Genomic DNA, 24,043 nt, shown 5'->3' with positions numbered 1-24,043 from the left:
CCCCCGGGATAGCACTAACCTGATGTAATCTTTGAACTTCGTCACGTCTTTTCCGAACTTCTTCAGGAATTGTGACACGAAAGAAGAGGCTTTCCTGATAATTGCCAGATTGACGAATTTATAGAAAAGTCCTCTGCATTGGATTGAAGATATGCTCAATTCATTCGATCAAGCAGCTACATACACTAATCGATACGATAAAGACTTTTCAACTGTCTCCGTCGCCCACGCAGCACGAGTGTGAAAAAAACTTTTCAATGAAAACATTCGATTCAATTGAAAACATTCGAAAAATATTCCATTTAAATATTAAAAGCCCCGTTTACACTTTACGCTGTGCGGGAATTTTCTCTGTGTCTGTGTGGTGAGAGTTGCGTAGAGATGGGAGCAAACGGCTGTACCCAAAAAGTATTCGAATATTTAAAGTCCCGTTTACACTTTAACTCTCTGGTTGTGGTGAGAATTGCGTACCGGCTGTACCACCCTTCTATGATTTTCACCGAAATACCGTAGATTTTTACTCAAAATACCGTATCCCGAGATTGAAATCTGACAAATACCGTCACCGTGGGTCACCTGAAATACGGTCACCGTGGGTCACCTGAAATCCCGCCATCCCGTAGTTTTTTTTCACAAATACCGTTATCCCGTGTTTAAAAAAGCCTTATCCCGGATACTGTACGCCCCCCCCTACAAAGTGCATTAAGCTCCTTGAAAACCTCTTGACATCTCCAGAAATATCTTCGTATCAGTCACACTTGACCTTTTAAAATGGAATTATTATATAGCCAAGTGGCACCAAATGAAATGAAGCAAAAGATGACAAATTTATCCCTTAATTAAATCAATACTATACCATTTTCATTCGTGTAAAAGGGACAGCTAATTCCATTTTTTATCATTCTCAGACGATCAGGAGTTGTTGGATATCCTTGCTGCAATATATCTGTATATCTTCGTGGACTTTATCTATAAAATGCACCATTTTTGTTACTTTCGTTTTCTTATTACCATCTGCGATGGAGTCACTATTACTAACCGGAGTTGAACAAAAGACTATACGATGTCTTACTCCGGTTCCACGGGGCTCTTCGGAGTTCAACTCCATATGGAATTTCACTCCGGTTGGAACAGTTCCTCCATTCTCCTCTTTTATTTCAACACAGTCACAAAAAAACAATGAACTTTCGAATATCTTATTATTTACGCATTACAATGTCTTCTTTTTCCTTTCTCTCTCCTACACAATTTCACCAACCCTATCCCCGTTCAACCCTTCATTATTTATTTATAAACGTATAAACACAGTTTCGATAGCTATAAATAGTCTAAATATAAAAAAAAATTTTTTATACACTCTAACATCGAAATATTCTAAAATAAATATTGCGCACCNNNTCGCGCACGTGATGGGTGATTGCGACATCTCAACGTCTGCGATGGAGTACATGAATGGAGGGTGAATTTCGTCTGTAATCTAGTTGAACAAGCGGCACGATCCACAAACGAGGATTTTCTAAAAACATAAAAACAGAGAAAGCAGTCAATTGAATTACGAAATAAAAGTCAAGGTAAACTAAAGATCTGCGCCAAATTCTCAATCGGGTATCTATGTGATAAAACAGGTATAATATTTGAGTGACTTATAATCAATTTTAAGTGGGTAAAATTTGAGGGGGGGAGGGGGTCAGAACCATAACGGCCAAATGCCGTTAAAAAATTCGAAAGTCGAATGTCGACGGCCCCTAATTCAGTAGTAGAAAATTTCAAATTCACTGCTGCTGGTGGTCATTATTCAGTTCAAACACTTTAAATAATTTCCAAATAAAATAAGCTCTTTCACAGCATTTTCCTCAGAATTCTTAAAAATGTTACTGGCAAAATGAAATGCATGGAAAGGTTCGTGATCGCTGTCTTATAATATTGGAATGTTTCAAGGGGTTTGAAGTCATTGATTGCATGATTTGCTTTTTTGATTGCATGAATGTATGAAAACTAGTAGTGAATTATAAATTAGTGATATTTTTGTAAAAATTGATTTTATTCTTTACCACTTTTAGTTATGACATCCTAAACTTTCAAAAAGTCCATATTACAATGTCACATTTACTTTAACTTTATAAAACTAAAGAATCAAAACAATGACAAGACAGACTACATTATTACTAAAACTACACATCAATGTGTTATTGTTTTTATGACTTCATGATTGAAATAGGGTCTTTTTTCACATGATATGTTTGTTGAGAAATTCTAGAATGATCTTTTAAAACCCATGCTACAATGCTATACTCTTTAGAGTTTTAATTTTTTATTTTTGTTATTTACTTTTGTGGAAAGTTGTATTGAATAGATATTCTTATACTTTTAATCAGGGAGATTTATTTAAAGCTACAAGTATTACAAAATCGAGCACATTAAATGACTTTTTGTCTTCTAATTTCCAACATCCTCTTCTTTGGCATTATTGTTATGACTCACTAATAAATTCTAGGTGAAATGTCAGGATCGTATCTAGGATTTTTAGGATACCCTGCAAAAAAGATTCAGCTATATATAGTGTCAAAGGAGGGCCCACCATGGTTGGGCCCGAGGGGCCAGAAAATTTTTGAATTTCGACCCTCTAGATTGGCTAAAACAGCCACCTTTTTATGCCCAATGTACCACGAACCAGAGATAAAGAATTAAAATTCATTTCATTTAAACACAAAATGAAGCTGGTAAAACTAAGATAGTTTTTTGGGTTATAGTGTTTTAAGAACCAAAAAAGAGTGGCCTCTAAAATATGGAAAAAATGAAGGGAAGAGAAAGGAGGTGTAAAACATTGGCAATTCATTATATCAATGACAAAAATCATAACTATCATGAATTTTTATAAGAACTTTTTGAACTTTACACAAAAATATGAAAAATGATAGCAAAATAATACAATAGAACACAAAAGATTATAAATTATACAAAAATCTTTATCTGATCGTGATAAAAGCAATAACAATAATAATAATATTTACTGAACTGTCTAAAGTTTTTTAATATAATTTTGATTCTTATTATGTCAAATTTATTTATCTTATTGCTGTCAAAAGGTGACTTAAATAATTTCAAGCAGATTAATAATAATAGCCTTTTGCCATTTCAAATGAAAATTTAGAGAAAAAGAGCAAAACTATATTATTCAGACTGCTCAAGAAAAGAGTATTTCATTAGAAAATTGATTAATGTGATGCATTAAAGTATCCAAAACTAGAATTTGTACTGAAGCTGAAATTTCTAAAGTTGGTTCATCTTGAAATTGTAGTCTAGCCCCATTCTGGTGTCTCGTTTGGAACTGTTTGCCAAATCAAGCAGGGAATTCTGTACCAGGGGTAAAAAGCCCCCAATCCGAATTGAAAACAAACCATATGTCATCAGAAACTCATTTATTCATTATGTACATAATGCAGCATGTTTTATGTTTGGTATCAAAATTCAGTTGTTGTGTTATAAATTTTATATATGATTTACATGACAAATATTGATATCCAGTTTACAGGGAAAATTTTGAATCCAAAAACTTCCAAGAAACTAAATGTTAGGTACACATCATCAATTTGATTGAATTATTCTTCCATTCTGTTGTTTCCTTTAAGTTTAAATATGGTTTCACTCATCTTATTAGCAGACTTTCAGCGTTTACAAAGATTTCGTACCAACCAGTTAGTCACACTAGCGTCCCGCCAAAATGCATATCAAAGATTAATGCTGCGAAAGCGCTATATCGTTTACTTGACTCTCAAGCAAAAAAATGCGGCGCAAAACTTCTAAAGGGATTCATGAAAAAATAACCTGGCGCTTTTTAATGAAATTAACATTTTCAAAAACTTTGAGAAATTGCCTTAAATTTGAGCCATAGATGAAAAAATTTGAGCCAAGCCAACCTTGAAAACTAATTTGAAGATCAACTTCCCAAGAAAAAGATCTACGGGGGAGGCGGAACTCACCTAGATCCGCGCACCACCGGATAGGCTGTTTCCCGGAAATTTTGCCGGGCCTTAAATAATGACCCATTTACATATGCGGAATTATTTTTACTTTAGTGTATAAACCAGGCCTTAAAAATCGAAGCGCTGTCTCGGGAATTGAATGACAAATTTTGGTTGGTTGATTTTGGCTGCTGCACGTTTTATTTTGTTTCAAACTTTCAAGTTTTAATTAATTGTCTTGCGAACTTTGATTCAGGTAACTCTCATCCTTGTTGTGCAAATACATCCTGTAGATGACTGATGTTGTTTTTTTTTAAAGCTAGATTTCCTAGTGTGACTAACTGCCAACCATGTGAAGGTGCAAAATAATCCATTGATCTAGGGGCTACTGTATGGTACAGTATGATGGCAACTAACCTGAAATTATATGATGAAGAGGGAATTAGGATCTTTGCAAGCTACATCTACATTAACAAACACAAAACAACAAAATTTAAGTCAAACGACAACTGGACATTCAATGAAATTAATCTTATATAATAACCGGCTGACTGTGGGTAATTGCCAACCGCAATGCTTCATGCGCCAATCTACTAAACTTCTTGGATGGGTTTTTTGGTTCTGAGAATAATACTTACAATTCAGGAAAAGTTCTGCACACGTGCAACATCGAAGTGTATCCATCAAAGAATTGTTGCCCACAAGATGGAGAGAAATGGAACTGTACAGGCAATTTCCATTTGGAAGAGAACTATAAAAACAAAATAGAGAAATCATTTTTAAGATTGTCGTGCAGTTTTTATGAGCAGTACTTGACTGGCAGGTGCTGGCCCGCAAACTAACCATAGTCAAAATACAATCTGTTTGTGTACCTCAAAATAGTGTGCGAAAAACCCACACAGCTCTTTCTCTCCCCAGAAAAATATTTTAACCGGCCAAAACATATTAAAAACATAAGGGTGTCAAGGTCAGAATCACAAAATTTTCAATGTTATTTTTTCTCTTATTTCAAAATAAAACCACAATAGGTTGGTTGTCCCTTTGCCTCTTAAATTGCCACAAATTCATCTCCTGTCGTCAACCTTTTCTTAGCCAGAGCAGAGTGATTGGCCAAACAAACAGTAACTACGTACCCCGATTGATCAAATATCTTATAAATATTTCATGATTGGCCACTCACTCACTCATCACTCACTCACCACACATAACAAGTGGTTTTGTTGATTACCAAAAATTATGACAGGTCATAGCCCAGAGGCAGATAAATAGAGAAAAGAGGGGAAGGGAAGCAGTTTTTCCTGCACTTATCAGATTATAATTGATAACATGCAGGCATGAAAAATAAAAGAAAAAAATACCACATACCTTACAGATTTGACTTTCCTTGTTGCAATGGATTTCAGAAGATAACCATAAGAAGAAAAACAAACATTGATATGACCTTGATGGCAGCCCTCAGATGACGAATTTGGAGAAGATCGAAAATGTGCAGGCTTCAAATTCTTCAGAATTTGCGACAAAATAGATAAAATCAGGACTTTCTATTCTGTTTTTTCTTCTCCAAGCATCTAAAGCCATTTGACGAGTCTTGACTTTTAACGTTTTGACACTAACAGCCATCAAATCCCGGGCAAACCCTGCATTTTGACCTCATCCAGGTCTTTCTGCAAAATTTTAAAATCTAATGACACTAACGAATGATCCGAAAAAACTCCGGGTAGGCTAAAAACAAGCTGCGACAAAAATGACTCCGGAGCATACCCTGCGAGTGCATGTTTTGCAGGGGTGTCGCACCGCCCCTGCATTTTAATTTTAAAGTCCGCTTAGATTGTTTAAACCAAAGCCCGTCTTTTTTTACTCCCTCTCTTATGGAAATGATGTCATGTATTCTTTTTGATGAAGTAATGTCTTGACGGTCAAAAAAGTATTTTTCATTGAATGCGACCCCCACATCGTTGGAACCACCAGTTGACGTCTATCATAGTCAAGTCTGATAGTGGTAGAAGTATATTTTTGTCAAAACCTTTTTCGTCAGCGTCTTGTCCCGTTCCGATGTAGTCTAAAGACTGGCTTTGAGTTACTTTGGGAATGTTTTTGATCGATTGAAAATCTCTTTATAATACATACCTTTAGATGCAACATTTTTTTCTCTCTGCATAAAAACTGACACACAGGGACAAAACAAAACCACGCACGATGAAATTTGATTTTTGATTTTTGCAATGCAGCATCTTCTGTATGATTTAGAAAACGTCTCTTCATCGTTGGGCCTTTTATTTACGAAATCCATAAAATATCGCTTCGCTTGCTTTTAAAAATTAAAGGAGGAGTGTCACAAAAAATGAAACGATGTTTGAAAAAGGTATTCGGCCGTTGTTTTCCCATAAGTATTTAGTTTACTTACTAACTCAATCAAAATTTTTAATTCTTTTTGACATAAGGTCTTCGGCCGTTAACCATATGCTCTAGACAATGAAAATGGCTAAGTTTTACAGGTCTTCGGCGGTTAACCCAGTACGGAAAAATGAAAAAGTCAGGTCTTCGGCCGTTACGTCAGGTCTTCGACCGCTAACTTACTTGGGAAGAAATCCGCTGCGCCGCTTGACGATTGGATGGGAGGCCTGGGCCAGCTGACAGAAGAATTAGTGCTGGTGAGAGAAAAAGGCTCAGTCGAACACTTGCAATCACACCTACCGAGGGCAAGTATATTTGCAAGCCTTGTCTGGTGGAGGCTAGAAAAATGAGAACGCCACCTGACAAGATCAACTTCGATGCAGCCGCTGATTCGTTGATCGGGATGATCGAAGAGGATATTAAAGGCACAAAGAACTTTAGTAATCCTGAGCGTTATGTAACAATACTCATCGATGAAATGAAAGTGCAAGAAGATCTTGTTTGGGATAAGCATACGGGTGATTTGGTTGGTTTCGTTGACTTTGGAGATGAAGAACTCAATGAGGCTTTGATTGATGATAGGGAAAAGTTGGCTACACATGTCATGGTTTTCCTAGTAAAGAGTACAATGAATCCTCTATCCTTCAGCTTTGCAAATTCGCAACAGATTGTGCTACCGCATCACAAATCTTCTCACTGTATTGGAAATGTGTCAGTATCCTTGAAATCTCATGCAATTTGAAAGTCATCGCCACAGTTGCTGATGGTGCATCAATAAACCGCCGGTTCTTCCAAATGAATAGGGTATGTATTTTAATTGTTAGAATAGTTACATTATATTGGGCTATATTGGTATAACACAATCTATCGAAAGATAATGACTGTCTTGCTTTTAAACATGCATGTGAATAGCTTGATTAACTTGATAATGGCTATGGTACCTTATTCAATGAAATTTTGGGGGATTAGGGAAAAAATTAATTTTAGCAGGAATTTAAATTGGTGGATGACAGATTTTTAGGTCGAAAATCAAGGTCAACCCATTGATATTGCATACTTTTAGTGCTGTGAAAAATCAGACATTAACCGAAAAAAATTAAATTTGGTGGGGATTTAATTTTGCAGATGGCGAATAAAATTAAATTTGGCGGAACTTAATTTGGCAGATTTAAGGCAAATCCCGCAAATCTGCCAAATTTTCTTCCCGCCAAAATTTGGAAGTATAATTATGAATTCTTTAATCATTCTAACTTATTCCATATTCAGGATCCAGATGATACTAGCTCAATCGTTTACAAAGTCAAAAACCAATATGCAGACTCTGATCGTTACATCTATTTCTTCTCGGACCCTCCTCACCTCATGAAGACAGCACGAAATTGTCTTTGGTCTTCAGGAGCAGATTTCTCATCAAGACTTCTTTGGAATTCAGGTGATCTATTTTTTGAAATTTTTGATAGCACTTTAATGGCAGTCTCACTTATCTTTGATTAAGATGTTTTTTTACAACATCCCACTCAATTTTTTGTGTTACTTTTAATGTTTTCCTCTTTATCTCATAGGTGACTACCTTCTTTGGTCCCACATTAAAAGTCTTTTTTTTTCGAAGACTTGGAAGATGATTTGCACTTTCCAACCAAACTGACAACAGACCACATCATGCTTACATCATATTCGAAAATGAGAGTCAATCTAGCTACCGAATTGCTGAGTGAGACAGTTGGCAACATAATCAGGGATTTCGGACCCAAAGCTGCACAAGCTACATCTGAATTATGTCTCATGTTCGATAAATTTTTCGACTGTTTTAATGTTAGAAACAGTGTCGAACACAACAAAAAGAGGAAACCCTTTCTTGAACCATACAGAAAGGATAATTGTCAAGAACGATTCGACTTTCTTGATAATTTGTTGATTATTTACACGAATGGAAGGAGAGCATCAATGAACGCCAGGGAGAATTCAACCCCACCCAGCGAAACAACATGTTCCTTTCCTTACCAACGTACAATGGAATCATTATAAGTGTAAATTCGCTAAAGGAAATTATTCCTTATTTTTTGGATAACGGAATGGATTATGTTTTCAGCGAAAACTTCTGTCAGGACGACCTTGAGAATTATTTTGGGATACAACGAGCTATTGGAAGACGCAAAGATAATCCAAGTGTCAAGGACACAATCAAAAATGATAGTATCATTAAATCTGGGTTTGAGACTAAGCCGATATGTGGAGCAAACTGCGAAAGCAAAATGGACTTTTCTATCGATGAGACTCCGTTAAAAAAGAAAAAGTGACTTTGGAATTCTGAAACCTTTAAACGTTAATAGCAAGGGATTGTACTTAGATTATATTAGAATTTCTTCTTTCTATTAGAAGTTTTTTTTTCAATGCTAAAAATCATACTTCGAGTTGGTAAATGGTTGATTAAGTAATACATAAATACTGACGCTTTGCGATCTTTAATAAACAATATTCTTTTTGAAAATTTATTTTATTCAGTTGAAAAAATGGCGTCCGAAAGAAATAGCTTTTCCCTTTTTCCATTTGTCACAAGGATCAAGAATAGTTACTTAGGCTATTTTATGAAAATATACAAATTTTGTTTATTATTTTTTATCCTACTATTTTACCAAAAAAATTTCTAACTTGTCTATGGTAAAAAAAGTACATTGAAAGCAGTATTCGTTTTTTTCAGTATTCCAGTCATTTCCGATCTAAGTTTTGTTTAAGCCAGACTCCTATTATATCTATTTTTAACCAAGTACCAAAAGGCTTTCGACATTTGTCCAAAGATTTAACCCAATTCGTTGTTGGCCCGATCGGAGTTAAAAGAATCTAATAAAATTGATGAAATGGTGATATTTTTCATCTTCTCCTCTGTTCTCCAATCAAGATAAATCGATTTACACAAAGAATTTTCTTAAGCATAAGAGTAGATATAATTAAAATTAGGGACCTTTTCACCCGGGATAGCCGGCATTAAGTTGAAAAGGGTTTGTCTTTTTTACCTCACGGAACTGCCATTTTTTAACTACCCGAAGGCCTGGTCTTTTCCGCTAGTTGCAAAGGAATCTTAGTGCGGAAATGGGAAACATAAGAAACGACGGTATGTTGCTACTGTTATTATTCAACTCAGGACAATAGTGTTCTAGACCAATGTGTTTAAGCCTTCGTAACAATTACCGTCGTAATCTTGCCCCCGTTTCAGAATCTTTTCCGCTATATTTACGGGACAGCCGGCATGTGATCGGAAAAGGTTTTTTTCTAAAGGTACAGGAAATCTTGTGTTTTACTGATGAGACCGACTAACTTTCTGAAGCTTATTTTTCAACTACCCGAAGTCCTGGTCTTTTTTCGATACTTGGCAGAAGAATATTAGTGCGAAAACAGTAACCTATACAAAATGACGGTATACAAGGGAAAGTCAAATTGGCGAAAAAACATTGATTTCAACGATGATTATTTTTTCAAAATAATCGAGTCTTAATTAAATTTCTGAATTCCAAGACAGACTATTCAAACTACTCAAATCCTACTATTTTCTTTCTTTCTTATATGTATAATAATTTTTTCAGGGCTTTTCCGAAAGTTTCATTTTTAGGCTTATGAGGCTCATACATGTTTTCTATAAGCATATGTAGGCTCAAATATGGGGAAAATTAAGGATATGCCACGCATTACCTCGAGCCAATGAAAGGTATAAGCTACTTTGTAGTATAGCTGGTTTTTTTTTTTTGTGAAGCCATTGCAAAGAAAATCAAATGTTTACCAATAAAAATTCGAATGTTTCATAAGAATTCGAATGTCTATGAAAAATTTTATTTCCCTCTTTCCCCACTTCCGTATATGGGCATTAACTCAGCCAAGAATTCTATAGGCAAATTTAAGCATATTTTGAGCCTGATTCATCACCTTTTGTTGTTTTCGACCTAAGCATCTCTGGGCCTGTTTTCGGATTTTTGTATACTTATAAAAAACATGTACCTTGAAAGTGAAATTTGGAACCAGGGGGAGTAAAGTAAAATAGCCGATTAATTATGGAAAATCCTCTTTTAAATAAAAATAGCAAACAGCTTAAAAATTAGTCGTAAAAATAAAAAACAAAAGCTTTCACAAGTCATATGTTTTTATACATACAAACTACTTTCAAGAATAAAGTTTCAAATAGAAATTCACCTCATTAAAAAAATCTTCACCCCCACACCACAACAAGTGCAAAATAAAAAGACCAGCCAAACTTTTATTTACGAAATCCATAAAATATCGCTTCGCTTGCTTTTAAAAATTAAAGGAGGAGTGTCACAAAAAATGAAACGATGTTTGAAAAAGGTATTCGGCCGTTGTTTTCCCATAAGTATTTAGTTTACTTACTAACTCAATCAAAATTTTTAATTCTTTTTGACATAAGGTCTTCGGCCGTTAACCATATGCTCTAGACAATGAAAATGGCTAAGTTTTACAGGTCTTCGGCGGTTAACCCAGTACGGAAAAATGAAAAAGTCAGGTCTTCGGCCGTTACGTCAGGTCTTCGACCGCTAACTTACTTGGGAAGAAATCCGCTGCGCCGCTTGACGATTGGATGGGAGGCCTGGGCCAGCTGACAGAAGAATTAGTGCTGGTGAGAGAAAAAGGCTCAGTCGAACACTTGCAATCACACCTACCGAGGCAAGTATATTTGCAAGCCTTGTCTGGTGGAGGCTAGAAAAATGAGAACGCCACCTGACAAGATCAACTTCGATGCAGCCGCTGATTCGTTGATCGGGATGATCGAAGAGGATATTAAAGGCACAAAGAACTTTAGTAATCCTGAGCGTTATGTAACAATACTCATCGATGAAATGAAAGTGCAAGAAGATCTTGTTTGGGATAAGCATACGGGTGATTTGGTTGGTTTCGTTGACTTTGGAGATGAAGAACTCAATGAGGCTTTGATTGATGATAGGGAAAAGTTGGCTACACATGTCATGGTTTTCCTAGTAAAGAGTACAATGAATCCTCTATCCTTCAGCTTTGCAAATTTCGCAACAGATTGTGCTACCGCATCACAAATCTTCTCACTGTATTGGAAATGTGTCAGTATCCTTGAAATCTCATGCAATTTGAAAGTCATCGCCACAGTTGCTGATGGTGCATCAATAAACCGCCGGTTCTTCCAAATGAATAGGGTATGTATTTTAATTGTTAGAATAGTTACATTATATTGGGCTATATTGGTATAACACAATCTATCGAAAGATAATGACTGTCTTGCTTTTAAACATGCATGTGAATAGCTTGATTAACTTGATAATGGCTATGGTACCTTATTCAATGAAATTTTGGGGGATTAGGGAAAAAAATAATTTTAGCAGGAATTTAAATTGGTGGATGACAGATTTTTAGGTCGAAAATCAAGGTCAACCCCATTGATATTGCATACTTTTAGTGCTGTGAAAAATCAGACATTAAACGAAAAAAATTAAATTTGGTGGGGATTTAATTTTGCAGATGGCGAATAAAATTAAATTTGGCGGAACTTAATTTGGCAGATTTAAGGCAAATCCCGCAAATCTGCCAAATTTTCTTCCCGCCAAAATTTGGAAGTATAATTATGAATTCTTTAATCATTCTAACTTATTCCATATTCAGGATCCAGATGATACTAGCTCAATCGTTTACAAAGTCAAAAACCAATATGCAGACTCTGATCGTTACATCTATTTCTTCTCGGACCCTCCTCACCTCATGAAGACAGCACGAAATTGTCTTTGGTCTTCAGGAGCAGATTTCTCATCAAGACTTCTTTGGAATTCAGGTGATCTATTTTTTGAAATTTTTGATAGCACTTTAATGGCAGTCTCACTTATCTTTGATTAAGATGTTTTTTTACAACATCCCACTCAATTTTTTGTGTTACTTTTAATGTTTTCCTCTTTATCTCATAGGTGACTACCTTCTTTGGTCCCACATTAAAAGTCTTTTTTTTCGAAGACTTGGAAGATGATTTGCACTTTCCAACCAAACTGACAACAGACCACATCATGCTTACATCATATTCGAAAATGAGAGTCAATCTAGCTACCGAATTGCTGAGTGAGACAGTTGGCAACATAATCAGGGATTTCGGACCCAAAGCTGCACAAGCTACATCTGAATTATGTCTCATGTTCGATAAATTTTTCGACTGTTTTAATGTTAGAAACAGTGTCGAACACAACAAAAAGAGGAAACCCTTTCTTGAACCATACAGAAAGGATAATTGTCAAGAACGATTCGACTTTCTTGATAAATTTGTTGATTATTTACACGAATGGAAGGAGAGCATCAATGAACGCCAGGGAGAATTCAACCCCACCCAGCGAAACAACATGTTCCTTTCCTTACCAACGTACAATGGAATCATTATAAGTGTAAATTCGCTAAAGGAAATTATTCCTTATCTTTTGGATAACGGAATGGATTATGTTTTCAGCGAAAACTTCTGTCAGGACGACCTTGAGAATTATTTTGGGATACAACGAGCTATTGGAAGACGCAAAGATAATCCAAGTGTCAAGGACACAATCAAAAATGATAGTATCATTAAATCTGGGTTTGAGACTAAGCCGATATGTGGAGCAAACTGCGAAAGCAAAATGGACTTTTCTATCGATGAGACTCCATTAAAAAAGAAAAAGTGACTTTGGAATTCTGAAACCTTTAAACGTTAATAGCAAGGGATTGTACTTAGATTATATTAGAATTTTCTTCTTTCTATTAGAAGTTTTTTTTTCAATGCTAAAAATCATACTTCGAGTTGGTAAATGGTTGATTAAGTAATACATAAATACTGACGCTTTGCGATCTTTAATAAACAATATTCTTTTTGAAAATTTATTTTATTCAGTTGAAAAAATGGCGTCCGAAAGAAATAGCTTTTCCCTTTTTCCATTTGTCACAAGGATCAAGAATAGTTACTTAGGCTATTTTATGAAAATATACAAATTTTGTTTATTATTTTTTATCCTACTATTTTACCAAAAAATTTCTAACTTGTCTATGGTAAAAAAAGTACATTGAAAGCAGTATTCGTTTTTTTTCAGTATTCCAGTCATTTCCGATCTAAGTTTTGTTTAAGCCAGACTCCTATTATATCTATTTTTAACCAAGTACCAAAAGGCTTTCGACATTTGTCCAAAGATTTAACCCAATTCGTTGTTGGCCCGATCGGAGTTAAAAGAATCTAATAAAATTGATGAAATGGTGATATTTTTCATCTTCTCCTATCAAGATAAATCGATTTACACAAAGAATTTTCTTAAGCATAAGAGTAGATATAATTAAAATTAGGGACCTTTTCACCCGGGATAGCTGGCATTAAGTTGAAAAGGGTTTGTCTTTTTTACCTCACGGAACTGCCATTTTTTAACTACCCGAAGGCCTGGTCTTTTCCGCTAGTTGCAAAGGAATCTTAGTGCGGAAATGGGAAACATAAGAAACGACGGTATGTTGCTACTGTTATTATTCAACTCAGGACAATAGTGTTCTAGACCAATGTGTTTAAGCCTTCGTAACAATTACCGTCGTAATCTTGCCCCCGTTTCAGAATCTTTTCCGCTATATTTACGGGACAGCCGGCATGTGATCGGAAAAGGTTTTTTTCTAAAGGTACAGGAAATCTTGTGTTTTACTGATGAGACCGACTAACTTTCTGAAGCTTATTTTTCAACTACCCGAAGTCCTGGTCTTTTTTCGATACTTGGCAGAAGAATATTAGTGCGAAAACAGTAACCTTATACAAAATGACGGTATACAAGGGAAAGTCAAATTGGCGAAAAAACATTGATTTCAACGATGATTATTTTTTCAAAATAATCGAGTCTTAATTAAATTTCTGAATTCCAAGACAGACTATTCAAACTACTCAAATCCTACTATTTTCTTTCTTTCTTATATGTATAATAATTTTTTCAGGGCTTTTCCGAAAGTTTCATTTTTAGGCTTATGAGGCTCATACATGTTTTCTATAAGCATATGTAGGCTCAAATATGGGGAAAATTAAGGATATGCCACGCATTACCTCGAGCCAATGAAAGGTATAAGCTACTTTGTAGTATAGCTGGTTTTTTCTTTTGTGAAGCCATTGCAAAGAAAATCAAATGTTTACCAATAAAAAATTCGAATGTTTCATAAGAATTCGAATGTCTATGAAAAATTTTATTTCCCTCTTTCCCCACTTCCGTATATGGGCATTAACTCAGCCAAGAATTCTATAGGCAAATTTAAGCATATTTTGAGCCTGATTCATCACCTTTTGTTGTTTTCGACCTAAGCATCTCTGGGCCTGTTTTCGGATTTTTGTATACTTATAAAAAACATGTACCTTGAAAGTGAAATTTGGAACCAGGGGGAGTAAAGTAAAATAGCCGATTAATTATGGAAAATCCTCTTTTAAATAAAAATAGCAAACAGCTTAAAAATTAGTCGTAAAAATAAAAAACAAAAGCTTTCACAAGTCATATGTTTTTATACATACAAACTACTTTCAAGAATAAAGTTTCAAATAGAAATTCACCTCATTAAAAAAATCTTCACCCCCACACCACAACAAGTGCAAAATAAAAAGACCAGCCAAACTTTTATTTACGAAATCCATAAAATATCGCTTCGCTTGCTTTTAAAAATTAAAGGAGGAGTGTCACAAAAAATGAAACGATGTTTGAAAAAGGTATTCGGCCGTTGTTTTCCCATAAGTATTTAGTTTACTTACTAACTCAATCAAAATTTTTAATTCTTTTTGACATAAGGTCTTCGGCCGTTAACCATATGCTCTAGACAATGAAAATGGCTAAGTTTTACAGGTCTTCGGCGGTTAACCCAGTACGGAAAAATGAAAAAGTCAGGTCTTCGGCCGTTACGTCAGGTCTTCGACCGCTAACTTACTTGGGAAGAAATCCGCTGCGCCGCTTGACGATTGGATGGGAGGCCTGGGCCAGCTGACAGAAGAATTAGTGCTGGTGAGAGAAAAAGGCTCAGTCGAACACTTGCAATCACACCTACCGAGGGCAAGTATATTTGCAAGCCTTGTCTGGTGGAGGCTAGAAAAATGAGAACGCCACCTGACAAGATCAACTTCGATGCAGCCGCTGATTCGTTGATCGGGATGATCGAAGAGGATATTAAAGGCACAAAGAACTTTAGTAATCCTGAGCGTTATGTAACAATACTCATCGATGAAATGAAAGTGCAAGAAGATCTTGTTTGGGATAAGCATACGGGTGATTTGGTTGGTTTCGTTGACTTTGGAGATGAAGAACTCAATGAGGCTTTGATTGATGATAGGAAAAGTTGGCTACACATGTCATGGTTTTCCTAGTAAAGAGTACAATGAATCCTCTATCCTTCAGCTTTGCAAATTTCGCAACAGATTGTGCTACCGCATCACAAATCTTCTCACTGTATTGGAAATGTGTCAGTATCCTTGAAATCTCATGCAATTTGAAAGTCATCGCCACAGTTGCTGATGGTGCATCAATAAACCGCCGGTTCTTCCAAATGAATAGGGTATGTATTTTAATTGTTAGAATAGTTACATTATATTGGGCTATATTGGTATAACACAATCTATCGAAAGATAATGACTGTCTTGCTTTTAAACATGCATGTGAATAGCTTGATTAACTTGATAATGGCTATGGTACCTTATTCAATGAAATTTTGGGGGATTAGGGAAAAAAATAATTTTAGCAGGAATTTAAATTGGTGGATGACAGATTTTTAGGTCGAAAATCAAGGTCAACCCCATTGATATTGCATACTTTTAGTGCTGTGAAAATCAGACATTAAACGAAAAAAATTAAATTTGGTGGGGATTTAATTTTGCAGATGGCGAATAAAATTAAATTTGGCGGAACTTAATTTGGCAGATTTAAGGCAAATCCCGCAAATCTGCCAAATTTTCTTCCCGCCAAAATTTGGAAGTATAATTATGAATTCTTTAATCATTCTAACTTATTCCATATTCAGGATCCAGATGATACTAGCTCAATCGTTTACAAAGTCAAAAACCAATATGCAGACTCTGATCGTTACATCTATTTCTTCTCGGACCCTCCTCACCTCATGAAGACAGCACGAAATTGTCTTTGGTCTTCAGGAGCAGATTTCTCATCAAGACTTCTTTGGAATTCAGGTGATCTATTTTTTGAAATTTTTGATAGCACTTTAATGGCAGTCTCACTTATCTTTGATTAAGATGTTTTTTTACAACATCCCACTCAATTTTTTGTGTTACTTTTAATGTTTTCCTCTTTATCTCATAGGTGACTACCTTCTTTGGTCCCACATTAAAAGTCTTTTTTTTCGAAGACTTGGAAGATGATTTGCACTTTCCAACCAAACTGACAACAGACCACATCATGCTTACATCATATTCGAAAATGAGAGTCAATCTAGCTACCGAATTGCTGAGTGAGACAGTTGGCAACATAATCAGGGATTTCGGACCCAAAGCTGCACAAGCTACATCTGAATTATGTCTCATGTTCGATAAATTTTTCGACTGTTTTAATGTTAGAAACAGTGTCGAACACAACAAAAAGAGGAAACCCTTTCTTGAACCATACAGAAAGGATAATTGTCAAGAACGATTCGACTTTCTTGATAAATTTGTTGATTATTTACACGAATGGAAGGAGAGCATCAATGAACGCCAGGGAGAATTCAACCCCACCCAGCGAAACAACATGTTCCTTTCCTTACCAACGTACAATGGAATCATTATAAGTGTAAATTCGCTAAAGGAAATTATTCCTTATTTTTTGGATAACGGAATGGATTATGTTTTCAGCGAAAACTTCTGTCAGGACGACCTTGAGAATTATTTTGGGATACAACGAGCTATTGGAAGACGCAAAGATAATCCAAGTGTCAAGGACACAATCAAAAATGATAGTATCATTAAATCTGGGTTTGAGACTAAGCCGATATGTGGAGCAAACTGCGAAAGCAAAATGGACTTTTCTATCGATGAGACTCCATTAAAAAAGAAAAAGTGACTTTGGAATTCTGAAACCTTTAAACGTTAATAGCAAGGGATTGTACTTAGATTATATTAGAATTTTCTTCTTTCTATTAGAAGTTTTTTTTTCAATGCTAAAAATCATACTTCGAGTTGGTAAATGGTTGATTAAGTAATACATAAATACTGACGCTTTGCGATCTTTAATAAACAATATTCTTTTTGAAAATTTATTTTATTCAGTTGAAAAAATGGCGTCCGAAAGAAATAGCTTTTCCCTTTTTCCATTTGTCACAAGGATCAAGAATAGTTACTTAGGCTATTTTATGAAAATATACAAATTTTGTTTATTATTTTTTATCCTACTATTTTACCAAAAAAATTTCTAACTTGTCTATGGTAAAAAAAGTACATTGAAAGCAGTATTCGTTTTTTTTCAGTATTCCAGTCATTTCCGATCTAAGTTTTGTTTAAGCCAGACTCCTATTATATCTATTTTTAACCAAGTACCAAAAGGCTTTCGACATTTGTCCAAAGATTTAACCCAATTCGTTGTTGGCCCGATCGGAGTTAAAAGAATCTAATAAAATTGATGAAATGGTGATATTTTTCATCTTCTCCTCTGTTCTCCAATCAAGATAAATCGATTTACACAAAGAATTTTCTTAAGCATAAGAGTAGATATAATTAAAATTAGGGACCTTTTCACCCGGGATAGCCGGCATTAAGTTGAAAAGGGTTTGTCTACGTGAAACCCATTCCTAATTATGCATCCTCCGTCTGGAATCCAGTCAACAACGAAAGCCTCACTAAACAACTGGAGCAAGTCCAACGAAAAGCTGCGCGTTTCGTCTACTCCAACTGGTCCTGGAAATCCAGCCCCACAACTATGATCAACGATCTTGGCTGGGAATCCCTTGAATCCGGTCGTAAGAAAAACAATTTACTCATGCTTCACAAAATTGTTAATAAAAAAATTTCCCTACCAAAAGACTTCTTGCCCAAACGAGCAAGAATAAACAACAAATTCCAACAAGTGCATGGTAGAGTCCTGGCGTATTCCAACTCTTTTGTCCCTACCACCATTGACTAGTGGAACGAACTTCCGAATGAAGTGACCATGAATGATAACTCAACACAATTTTCTGACGAACTTCTAAAACATATTTAAATCTCATTTATCCTAACTATATATTTTTACAGCTATAGCCTTACAATGAATCTTTACTTCCACTTTCAAGTCTTAGCATCTTACCCTAGAACAATCTTTGCGCCAAGTCTTAGCACCTTCTCCTAGAACAATCTTTGTGCCATTAATTCATTCATTCCTGCTTAGCATCTACTAATCTCTTGCATTATTTCTGAGGTTTACTCAATACTAGGAAGGAGTTTTATTTTATTTTATTTTGTATATCAATAAAAAATTTGACTTAGCAAATTAATTCATTTTTCATATCACTTTTCTTATTAAGTACTATAGCCTTAGTCCCTTTGTTTAACTCTTGCTCTAGTATTTATATTCTTTCCCTTAATTTTAATAAAACTTGTATATTATAACAATAATATTTATTTTAAATTTTAAATTTTATATGTGGCGGATATGGGCTCACGCCTAATGCTACTTAATTAAATAGATAGATAAACCCTTCATCATTGGATTAATCAGATTTGATAACATTCAGTCTTTTTCTATGTTTTTGTTTTGATGCTTGGAAAAGAATAGCAGAAAAAAGGAGTCCCATGATGGAAATGTATGTGCTTGTAGTAATGGTTAAAGAACAACATTTTTCAACAGCTAAACAAGTTGGATATTTCTTGATTATCGTCAAGCTTTAAATGTTTCGAATTTTAGAAGCAAGATGTAATAACTATTGAGTTGAAAATTCAAGGATGTACCTCCGTCGAGAACGAGAATTAGGAGAGAACTTATATAAAAATCACTCGTCATTTGGTTTAATACAAGACATTTCACTTCCCTTGCTATGTTATGAGAAATCTTATTGGCAAACATTCAAGAATCTTTTTTTGTATGCATTGATAAAAAACTGTTTGGTTATCACACGGACGAATTTTATACCAAAGGCTGAAAATATTTGGGTGGTCTTAAGTAGTTTTTTAATTTCTTAGTTCGTCAGATTTGATTTTAGTGTCTTTTATAGAAGAACTTCTGAAAATATTTTTGTTGCGTTTTCCCCTTTGACTCCCAAGTTAGTTACTCCGAAAGTCAGTTCTTTTCGGCAGGTTTGTTTTGATTTTTCTCCCGCCGCTTATCCAGTCCCCCAGAAGTCAACGCGGTCATATTTCCATACTAGAGAAATATGAAATATCGCAAAAATCTCGATAGTCTCGACCAATCAAAACGCTGATATTTTTTTGGGTTGGCAATAAAAAAATTATATTAAATATCTACTCTCGGGTGCCTAATAGACGGGGGGATATTAATAAGCGGAGGGGGTTGGAATAAAAATGTCCTGGGTGGAAAAAAAATAGAAAAGCAGAATAATCAGAAGAAATAGGGCAAAAGAAGGAATTTTCAAAAATATTTTTCCAAAAATTAATTAGCGGGGGGGGTACGTTTATAAGGTACCCGAGAGTACAGGTCAGAAACCTAGTTTAATTGACGACCCCCGTTCTAGGGGGCCACCCTAGACTATAATTAGCCCATTTCACAACATGATTTTTTTCTACGTCACTGCAGAAATCAGATTTTTATTGTACTGTAAAGCACTCTTTAGCGAATTGAGATCATTTATTGGAGGAAATACGGCAGGGCCGAACGTAATTTTGGGCCTCTGTGTGAATGTTAGTAAACGTGAAAAGTTCTAACTTCAAGGTGAGTGAATTATACCTACTAAGGTCTTCCTCCAAAAATTGCTTCAAATAGTTAAATGCAGTAATTTGTTTCTCCGACAAGTTAGGGGGTGTATACAAACAATTTATGATTTCTTCCTTAGAAAAACAAAAATCTTTGAGTTTCGGAAAAAGCTTTGACTGGAGAGATCTGTTTTTGTAGCGTTGTTAATAAAAGTGGTAACGGTAGGTAACGATAGGTAACGATAAGTAACCACAAGTAATGGTAGGTAACGACAGGTAACGGTCGGTAACGATGAAGTAACGCAAGTAACGAGGGGTAACGAAAGAGTAACGAAGTAACGATGGGGAAAAAGCTGAAAATGGTGGCCCTGAGGTGTCGAACTATCAAAATTTGTAAATTTCTGTGGCAGAGCTAATGGTGAATGGTGATTTTAAGGGAACCTAAACGACTTTGGTTAATCTATTCAAGAATTTTGGAAATCTAATGATTGTACAGCAGGATCTGATCGTTCTGGTGAATATGACTGTGGAGATAATAAATCCAGTCGTTTTTATTGTAAATTAGTGTTTGTGAATAAACTGAAAGGTTTGACGGCTTTGGTGAATCAATGGTGTTTATCAACGCAATGATGGAATCAATGGTGTTTATCAACGCAATGATGGAATCAATGGTGCTGGTCAATGCAATGATGGAATCAATGGTGCTGGTCATTATAATAGTCAGGCAGCTGAGGTCACATAAAAAAGTGCAGTGGCTACAAAGTTTGCGAGCAAACTATAAACAGTTGTTTTCAATAGATACGACCTTTCTGAACACAAAATCATCAACCGGACAGTTTGAAAATAATTACAGGACGCGTCCGAAAATATTTTCCTATTTGATGACGTCACAAGCAAAATGAAAATTTTTATGAAAAAAAGCATAGACATATTATACACCAATCGACGCGTTTTTTGACGTAGATTAAGAAAAAGGTCAGTAACTATGTATGAAAATTTGATAATAAAAAGTTAAAAGCTTCCGAAGTTTTGATGACGTCATAGTTGGATAGTGTTGGATAGTTAGTGAGTTTCTCGAGTTAGGTTGAGAAATCATATATATCCACTTAAAAGTCTTCTATATCGATTTTTGAGAGCTTTCGAATGGCGGTCTTAGATTTCGATTTTGATAAGTTTGAATTTTTGATTTTTTTTTCGTCTCGGACAGGTAAAATTGACGTTACGGACATAAAGGAAAAGCGTTCTAACTTTTTATAGCAAAATTTTCAGATATGGTTACTGACCATTTTCTTAATCTACGTTAAAAAAACGCTTCGATCGGTATATAATATGTCTATGTTAGTTCTCAAAATTTTTTCAGTTAGCCTATGGGCACGCATGACGTCATCAGGTACTAAAATATTACCGGACACGTCCCCGGTAAGTAATTTCAACAACTCCGGTTGATGATTTCCAGATATTTAGGTTGTATATTTTCAATTAAAAGTGGTTTGGGATTGTTCGCACCCCGTCCAATTTTTTTGTGACCTCAGCTGCCTGTCTATAATGATGGAATCAATGGTTTTTAATTAAAAAAACATTTTTTAACTCGAAGGATCGAAGGAAAGGGCAAATACTGGCATTTTTTGGTTGACTTTCAATGAATTTATGAACATTTTCGAGTCTAATTATGACTTGACGTCCTTTTAACAAAGTACTTTTCATTTTAAAACTTATCCTCAATGTAATATTGTTTTGTTAAATTGTTTGCAGAATGGAATGCTAAAATTTTGCTACAATGTCAATTGCACAAAAATCAATTAAGAAACGAGCAATCAGTGAATGGCGATCGAATTGTTAAGAGCTTAGTCATAAGCTGATTAAATTATTTCAATATGGAATAAAATAATGTATTCTTATGAAGATGATGCTTATAAGAAAAATAAATATGCTCACATTTTGCGCAATTTCTAACTTTTTTTGAATGAACTAACCGCCGAAAGTCAATCAGGGGGGGGCACGCAGTTACTACAAGACATGATGTGTAGTAAGTGCTTTTTCAACACTTTTTTTCAGGACCACCACCCTCTGCAGTTACTACACCTTGGTAGTAACTGTTTTCTGAAAAGATTTCCAGGTACCTCCCCTGTTTTTGAGTGATATCATCAAAAACATGCTCGAGATTACTCTAAATTGCGATTATTTTTCAACCTAAAGCCATTTTGTGCTAGATTTTCTTTTAATTTACTTGGTTAACAGCTGTTGGAGAACATTTCAATGATAATTACGGACAGCATAATTTCAAGGTTGGGCCTGAGAAAAATTTCAAATTTTTTTTCGTCAATTTTTAACAAAAACATTTTTTTAACAAAGAATTTTTTCACAAAAATTTTGAAAGTTCTTTAAAAAGAATTAAAATATAAGCACTTACTACACCAAAAGTGCTAGTTTTAGTGTTTGGCCCCACCCCCAAACAGCAGTTACTAAACTGTAGTAACTGTTTTCATAACTTCTGAATACAGTTTAATTGACAACCCCGTTCTAGGGGCCACCATATACTATAATTAGCCCATTTCACAACATGATTTTTTTCTACGTCACTAAAGTAATCAAATTTTTATTGTACTGTAAAGCACTCTTTAGCGAATTGAGATCATTTATTGGAGGAAATACGGCAGGGCCGAACGTAATTTTGGGCCTCTGTGTGAATGTTAGTAAACGTGAAAAGTTCTAACTTCAAGGTGAGTGAATTATACCTACTAAGGTCTTCCTCCAAAAATTGCTTCAAATAGTTAAATGCAGTAATTTGTTTCTCCGACAAGTTAGGGGGTGTATACAAACAATTTATGATTTCTTCCTTAGAAAAACAAAAATCTTTGATTTTCGGAAAAGCTTTGACTGGAGAGATCTGTTTTTGTAGCGTTGTTACTAAAAGTGGTAACGGTAGGTAACGATAGGTAACGATAATTAACGATAAGTAACGGTAGGTAACGACAAGTAACGATGAAGTAACGATCGGTAACGATGAAGTAACGCAAGTAACGAGGGGTAACGAAAAGTAACGAAGTAACGATGGGGAAAAAGCTGAAAATGGTGGCCCTGAGGTGTCGAACTATCAAAATTTGTAAATTTCTGCGGCAGAGCTAATGGTAAATGGTGATTTTGAGGGAACCTAAACGACTTTGGCTAATCTATTCAAGAATTTTGGAAATCTAATGATTGTACAGCAGGATCTGATCGTTTGATGCTTATAAGAACAATAAATATGCTCACATTTTGCGCAATTTCTAACTTTTTTTGAATAAAATAACCGCCAAAAGTCAATCGGAGGGGGGCACGCAGTTACTACAAGACATGATGTGTAGTAAGTGCTTTTTCAACACTTTTTTCAGGACCACCACCCTTTGCAGTTACTACGCCTTGGTAGTAACTGTTTTCTGAAAAGATTTCCAGGTACCACCCCTGTTTTTGAGTGATATCATCAAAAACATGCTCGAGATTACCCTAAATTGCGATTATTTTTCAACCTAAAGCCATTTTGTGCTAGATTTTCTTTTAATTTACTTGGTTAACAGCTGTTGGAGAACATTTCAATGATAATTACGGAAAGCATAATTTCAAAGTTGGGTCTGAGAAAAATTTCAAATTTTTTTTCGTCCATTTTTAACAAAAACATTTTTTTAGCAAAGAATTTTTTCACAAAAAAATTCATTTTTTGTGAAACATTTTGAAAGTTCTTTAAAAAGAATTAAAATATAAGCACTTACTACACCAAAAGTGCTAGTTTTAGTGTTTGGCCCCACCCCCAAACAGCAGTTACTAAACTGTAGTAACTATTTTCATAACTTCTGAATACAGTACCACCACGGTAGTAAGTCTCATACTGTCTTGTAGAAACTGCGTGCCCCCCCCC

At 35.1% G+C, this 24,043-nt stretch overlaps 1 protein-coding gene and 1 long non-coding RNA gene across 2 annotated transcripts; one reads left to right on the top strand and one right to left on the bottom strand.

Annotated features, from left to right (window-relative positions):
- Positions 1-4,313: 4,313 nt before the first annotated feature.
- On the bottom strand, positions 4,314-5,632 carry LOC136805520 (uncharacterized). The gene is made up of 3 exons (XR_010846414.1): positions 5,328-5,632; positions 4,601-4,713; positions 4,314-4,379 (listed from the first exon to the last, which is right to left on the bottom strand). It is a non-coding gene; the product is annotated as an uncharacterized lncRNA (long non-coding RNA).
- Positions 5,633-15,704: 10,072 nt separating this feature from the next.
- Positions 15,705-16,936, top strand: LOC136805502 (uncharacterized). Its single transcript, XM_067062072.1, has 3 exons — positions 15,705-15,881; positions 16,344-16,509; positions 16,640-16,936. Exons 1-3 carry the CDS (start codon positions 15,705-15,707, stop codon positions 16,696-16,698), a joined length of 402 nt encoding a protein of 133 aa, XP_066918173.1. The 3' UTR covers positions 16,699-16,936.
- The last annotated feature ends 7,107 nt before the right edge of the window (positions 16,937-24,043 follow it).

This window comes from Clytia hemisphaerica, unplaced genomic scaffold (assembly GCF_902728285.1).
Source record: "Clytia hemisphaerica strain Z4C2 unplaced genomic scaffold, Clytia hemisphaerica genome assembly, whole genome shotgun sequence".
NCBI classification, from domain to species: domain Eukaryota; kingdom Metazoa; phylum Cnidaria; class Hydrozoa; order Leptothecata; family Clytiidae; genus Clytia; species Clytia hemisphaerica.
The sequence above is the reverse complement of the archived record's forward strand: the minus strand, read 5'-3'. Positions and strand labels throughout refer to the sequence as shown.